At 56.9% G+C, this 6,211-nt stretch overlaps 1 protein-coding gene across 1 annotated transcript; it reads left to right on the plus strand.

Annotated features, from left to right (window-relative positions):
* The first annotated feature begins 1,277 nt into the window (after window positions 1-1,277).
* On the plus strand, window positions 1,278-2,270 carry ATOH1 (atonal bHLH transcription factor 1). Its single transcript, XM_066632302.1, has one exon. It carries the CDS (start codon window positions 1,278-1,280, stop codon window positions 2,268-2,270), a length of 993 nt encoding a protein of 330 aa, XP_066488399.1.
* The last annotated feature ends 3,941 nt before the right edge of the window (window positions 2,271-6,211 follow it).

Raw genomic sequence — 6,211 nt, forward strand, 5'->3', positions numbered from 1 at the left:
AAGCAGCGCACGTCCCGCTGGCACAGTTGCGCCAGCACTGGGAAACTGGATGGGACTGGCCCTCAGCGCAAGAGGAGCTGCACCTCGGGGGTCCCTTTCGGGTTCGCCTCCCGCACTAAGGGGGCTGTCACTGAGGCGGGCGCTCCCTACCCAGTCTCTCAGCGACCTCCAGTACTTTGGGGCGGGCTCGCTTGAAACATGTTCCACTTGGAGGGCCATGCTAAAGAGTGGAGGTCCGTCTTTCTCCCGCAGGGGTCCTCAGGCTTTGCTGACAGGGAATCTGGCAGTTTGCGCGCGCGCAGTGCCATTTGGAGACACACGGACGCCTGCGCGCTGGCTGCGTTCCTTCTGCCCCAGTTTGGCACACTTCACTCACAGGAGTCTGTCTCTCTCTCTCTCTCTCTCTTCCCCCCCCCCATGCTGCTGCTGCGTGGTCACACAGGTGCACGTGAACGCCCAGCTCAGCCTGCCACCCTACACGACCACCTCTCTGCAGTCTGTGTTCTCGCAGCGGTGCCGTTTGGAGACCCGCGTGCGCGCTCGCGGCGCCCCTTTCTGCACAGTTTGGCACGCTTCACTCACAGGAGTTTCTCTCGCACAAACTGCTGCAGTGCTGCCTGGTCACACAGGGGCACGTGGGTGCCCACCACAGCCTGCCACGCTCCAGGACCACCTCTCTTCACTAACCCGTTTGTGCCCAGCCAGCCCACAGGTGCGCGCATAGGCAGCGTTGGGCAGGAAGGGCTTGGAAGCCCGTGCCGGGCCAGCGTTCCTTGGAGAGCTCCTCCGCCCAGTCCTTTCTGCACCCTTTTTTGGCTTTGCCCCGGTTCCTTCCCCTCCCCCAACACTGCGCTCCGGCCCGGGCCAAAAGAAAGAAAAGCCCCAACAAACCGCAGCCTTCCCTCTTCCGCCCATTGGCTCTGCACACGCGACCGGCCCCCGCGCGCTCCAATGGCTGAGCCGACACGCGACAGGCGCGAGGAGGGCTGGAGGTGGAGGGTGGGGCGCTGGGGAGGGGGTGTGAATGCGTGCGTGTGGAGGGAGGAGGTGAAGAGGGTGGGGGACCCCGGCGCGTGCCGCTTTTTAAAGGGGGCGCAGCGCCCTGCGCAACCGGAGAAGCCTGGTTGCACGCGGGCCGTGTGCGCACGGAGGGAGCGGTATTGTCCGAGAGCGCACGGGCAGGAGGAGCTCAGGGGCGGCTGTTCCCAGGCGGGGGGGGGGAGCGCCTGAGGCGCGCGTGTGGACAGCGGTAGGCACCCCTTGCGCCGAGGTGCACCATGAGCCACCTGCGCTCGGCGGCTGCTGCGCCCAGCAGCGAGTGGGATGACGGCAGCCGGGAGCTGGGCACGCAGCAGCTGGAGGAGAACCTGCTGCTGGGGACGGAGCAGGCGGGTCGGGGCAGCGCCTTCGCCTCCTCCACCTGGCTGGGGCTCTGCTACCCTGGCCGCGTGGCCGCCTCCCCCAGGTACTTGCTGTCGGGGGCAGCAGCCGAGGAGGAGGAGGAGGAAGAGGAGGAAGAAGAGGAGGAGCTCTTGGAGTCGCACCTGGGCAGCAGAGGCGGCAGGAGTGCCGGCGGCGCGCCGGGGAAGCCGTGCGCCCTGCAGCAGCCGCAGCCTCGCCAGCAGCAGCACCACCAGGCCGGGGGCGCGCCCTGCCCGGCGCCGCCACGGTCCCGCGCGCCCTGCGCCCCCGGGGGCGCGCTCCGCTCGGCGCCCCCGGCCAGCGGGGTGCAGAAGCAGAGGCGCCTGGCGGCCAACGCGCGGGAGAGGCGGCGGATGCACGGGCTGAACCACGCCTTCGACCAGCTGCGCAACGTCATCCCCTCCTTCAACAACGACAAGAAGCTCTCCAAGTACGAGACGCTGCAGATGGCCCAGATCTACATCAGCGCCCTGGCCGAACTGCTGCACAGCCCCCCGCCGCCCGCCCAGCCCGAGGGCGCCCCGCAGCCGGCCCCCCAGGCCTGCGCCCCGCCCGCAGGGGGCGCCCCGCAGCCGCGCTCCCAGGCCCCGGGGCACTGCAGGACGCGCCTGGCCCAGGAGCAGCCCCTGGGAGGCGGTCCGGGGGGCTACTCGCTGCAGCTGGACCCGCTGCACTTCCCCTCCTTCTCGGAGGGCGCCCTGCTGGGACAGAAAGCCCCGTCGCCCGCCCAGCTTCTGCCCCCGTCCGGCCAGCAGCACGAGCGGAGGAAACCCTCGCCGCCGGCCCATCGCAGCGATGGCGAGTTCTCGCCCCGATCCCACTACAGTGACTCCGACGAGGCCAGCTAGGGATGCTGCCTGGCAGCGGGACGGAGGCAGGCGGGGGTAGCCCGTCTGGACTTATGGACGGAGGTGCTGGGCGGTGTGGAGGGGGGCTGATCATAGACGACGTGAGCGGGGCAGGATCTTGGCCAGGCCAAGTGGGAAAGCGGTGGGGACAACCACAACGTGCAAGGACACTTTGGGCTCCAGCCTTGTGCATTGCTACTCCGAAGTAAGCCCCGTTGCGTTCTGTGCGATTTACTCCCAGGAAAATGTGTCTAGAATTACAGCTTCCCGTCCACTTCAGCGCAACTTCTCTGAAGTAGTAGCCACCTGCGCTGGTCCAGAGCGGTAGCAAAAGCTTTGGATCCTCAGGTCTTCTGGGCGCTCCCGTCTTCAAGCACGTTTTCATTAGCAAGCAAGGGAATCTAATGGCAAAGCGGCTTTAAAATGGGGGTACTGGAATCCTCGTCTCTGAAGGACTCGCTAGAGAAAATCTTGGGATTTTCCTTCCCTCCTTACTAGTTAGCAGTGCCAGAGACAGGAAAAATATATTTCGGACCAGAGCCGCTGGGACAGTGGGCACGATCCAACCAAAGTGCCTAACTTGGAACTTGTCCAAGAGTTTCGGAAGTCTGTCCCACTGAGTGCACAACCCTGACCAACTTTCCAGCACTTGACATACCTGTACTGCAGTGGGGAGGCAGTTAAGGGGGCCTCCTCAAGGTAAAGACATGTTTGCTACCTTACCTTGGGTCTGCATTGTGGCTAGGTCAGCCACAAGTTGGCTGGAAAGTTGGTTAGGATTGCAGCCTGGGTAAGGGGATCAGGGGAAGTGTCCAGTGCCTACTGCCGTGTTTTCTGAAACGTCTACAGCAGTCATATCTTGAGAATAACTCACTGCTGCTGTCCTAGGACGGCAATTCTATGTACACACTTGGAAGTAAGCCATTGACTACAATGGAGTTTTCTCCTGTGTAAATATCCTAGAATCACGCACTAATTGTCCGAGTTGAGATCCTCCTGACCATCATTACTTGGGCATGTAATCCTTTAAGATCTGCTGGACTTGATTCCAAGTAAATATGTTTAGTGTTGGGGCTGCCACCTGCCAGACCTCGATCTGTGACCGACTTAAACAGAAGCGCTTGGATTTAAGCCGCGCCCAGCTCCATACTCAACACAAGTCCGCGGAAGTCAGTGCTGTCAGCAGAGTTAACTTTAAAAAATGTACACTTGAGACCAAGGTGTACCGGTCTCGTCAGAGATCCGAGGGACCTGGGTTCCAGGCTCACCTCCTGAACTTAGTTGCAGACCAACCCCTTGCTTCCAAATTCCTTTCATTTCCAGTGGCTTAGGGCCCAATCCTATCCAACTTTTCAGCACTGATGCAGCATGCCAACGGGGCTTACGCTGCATCCTGCAGTTGGGGGGGGGGCAATCATGGAGTCCTTCTCAAGGTATGGGAATATTCGTTCCCTTACTTTGGGGCTTTGTTGCAGCTGCATCGACACCAGAGAGTTGGACAGGATTGGGCCCTTAGTCTGCGGGAGTCCATCAATGAAGGAGTCTGGGAGTGAGCAGCTTGAGGGCTGCAGCTTTACCAAATGCTTCCAGAATTTACTGAACTAGCCAACTTTCTGATTTGCGGATCCTCAGATCACTACTAGCCCCTCCGTTTTTCCTGTCTCTTACATCCTCACTGCAGCAGCGCTGAGGGCCCAATCCTATCCAACTTTCCAGTATGGGTGCAGCTGCATTGCAGCCCCAGGCAAGGGGGCAACTTTTCCCTTACTTTGTGGAGGCCTCCAAAACTACCCTCCCACCACAGGATGCAATGCGCACCCCATTGCCACGGCTACACTAGGGCTGGAAAGTTGGATAGGATTTGCCCCTAAGCCTTGATGGTGAACTTACATCCAGGCAAATCACCCGCATTCATTTGAGCTTCCTTGCGAGTAAGGGCGCGCAGGAGGAGCGCAGCGCGAGGAACTCTCCTTGAGATATGTTCCCTTGTGGGAAGGGAGATCTGGAGACTGCCGGGTTGCCTGCCTGTCTCTGCCTCTCCCTTGCAACTGGCGAGGGGAAAGGAGGATGAGATTCCTCTTCAGCTCTGCCCCTGGATGCCCAGGGGATCAGCCCTGGGCATCCAGTCTTCAAGACCGAGTAGCTATGCAGATTCAAAGGAAGGGAAACAGAACCGGAGTGAGAGCCGAAGCCATGCTTGTCTACTCAGAAGTAAGTCTCATTATAGTCAATGGGGCTTACTCCCAGGAAAGTGTGGCTAGGATTACAGCCTTTGAGCCCAATTCTATGCAGAAGTAAGTCCCATTATAGTCAATGGGGCTTACTCCCAGGAAAGTGTGGCTAGGATTGCAGCCAATGATCCTTCAATGTTGAGCCAATTGATCCTTCAATGTTGATCGGTTTTCCTGTGGTGTAAATAGAGGGAGGGGGACGTGGGTTTGCTTTGGGTTACTTCCTTCCAAGCCGAAGACTGTCTCCGTCTTGTAGGTGGAACTGGTCTTGGCGCAAGCACTTTAGAAGCCACCTTGGAGACGCGGCTCCAATTGGATTCTGATGCCCAAGTTGAATCCAGCCAGGCCTAATGGTCACCTCCGAAAAAGAAGAAGGGAAAAAACTGCGGGGAGGGGGAATTTAAACCATTTTTGTTGGTTGCCTGTCCAACTCCGATGTCCGTTTCCTTTTGCTTTGTGATGTTCTAGGTCAGGAGGATTATTATTTATTCTGGAGTGTTTGCTACTCGTTCTGCTTTTATCTTTTTTTAATAGCCTTTTTACATGAACCATTTTTAGCACCAACAGCTGCCATTGTTGATGTAAACCTTTTGGGGGGGGGGAGAAAGAGGAAGAGATCAAATAAAAAAAGTCTTCAGAGTTCGCCTAACTGGTTCCTTTCCAAAACTCTCGTTGTTTTTAAATGACATAAGCAGAAATTGTTTTGTTGTGGAAATTGCATAGCCAGGAAAAAGAATCCAGTGCACGCTTAGAAGTGAGTGGCACTGAACGGAAGATTTACTTCCAAGTAGACACGCATAAAGTTGGAATACACAGCAATAACGAAGTGGAATTATTATACCCCCAAAACACCCCTTGTGTGTTAAAAAAATATATCACACGCAAGCTGAAGACACAGTAGTATTTATTACCATTAATCATTGTGATTGATGGAAGTTGGACAACCCCTGGAAAATGCGCCAGTTTGAAAGTCCCTCGGGAGGGCATTTCCTGGAAATCATTTTTCACATCTCTGCTCTGTGACCCAGAGAGATCCGTCACTGTTTTAGGATAGTGGATCCCGGACCTCTGGGATATTCCATTTCTCCGTCCGGTTAGTTCAAATTCACGTATCTGCGGAACAAAGAACACTCTGCAGAGAGCCAAAGTTACTCCAGGGCAGCCGTTTTCAACCACTGTGCCCTGGCACACTGGTGTGCCGCGAATGGTCTGCAGGTGTGCCGTGGGAGTTTGGGGGAGGGTCGTTAGTAGGGCCATTGGGGGGATGTGAGCCCCTGGCCAGCAGAGCAGCGTGCCTTGTCACTTGTCCAAAAACTGATGGTGCGCCTTGACCACTTTAGTGCCTTCCTAGTGTGCCGTGAAACAAAAAAAAAATTGAAAATCATGCTCTCGGGAGCCCACTTCTCTATTGCAGATGGAACTTAAGCTCCTTAAGATCGGGGGATCTGGGCTGATTCGCATAAGCCTAGGCAACACCGCGTGACCCTCTCCATTGAAAAGGATGGAGTTTGAAACACACTGGGTTCTTGGTAGGCGGTGGCTGTTTTTAATAGGCGAGAGACACTTTTCTAGTCACTTTCCTACCTGCGAGCTTACTCTGAACTTTCACAGGACGTGTCTAAAACCAGCTTAACTTGCAAGAACATCGAAAGGAAGGGAACGGGTTAAATTCTCTCTCTCTCTCTCTCTCTCTCTCTCTCTCTCTCTCTC

This window comes from Tiliqua scincoides, chromosome 6 (genome assembly GCF_035046505.1).
Source record: "Tiliqua scincoides isolate rTilSci1 chromosome 6, rTilSci1.hap2, whole genome shotgun sequence".
Classification (NCBI taxonomy): Eukaryota; Metazoa; Chordata; class Lepidosauria; order Squamata; family Scincidae; genus Tiliqua; species Tiliqua scincoides.

Coding starts and splice junctions, on each gene's coding strand:
- ATOH1 (XM_066632302.1), top strand. CDS start 1,278: ATGAGCCACCTGCGCTCGGCGGCTGCTGCGCCCAGCAGCGAGTGGGAT.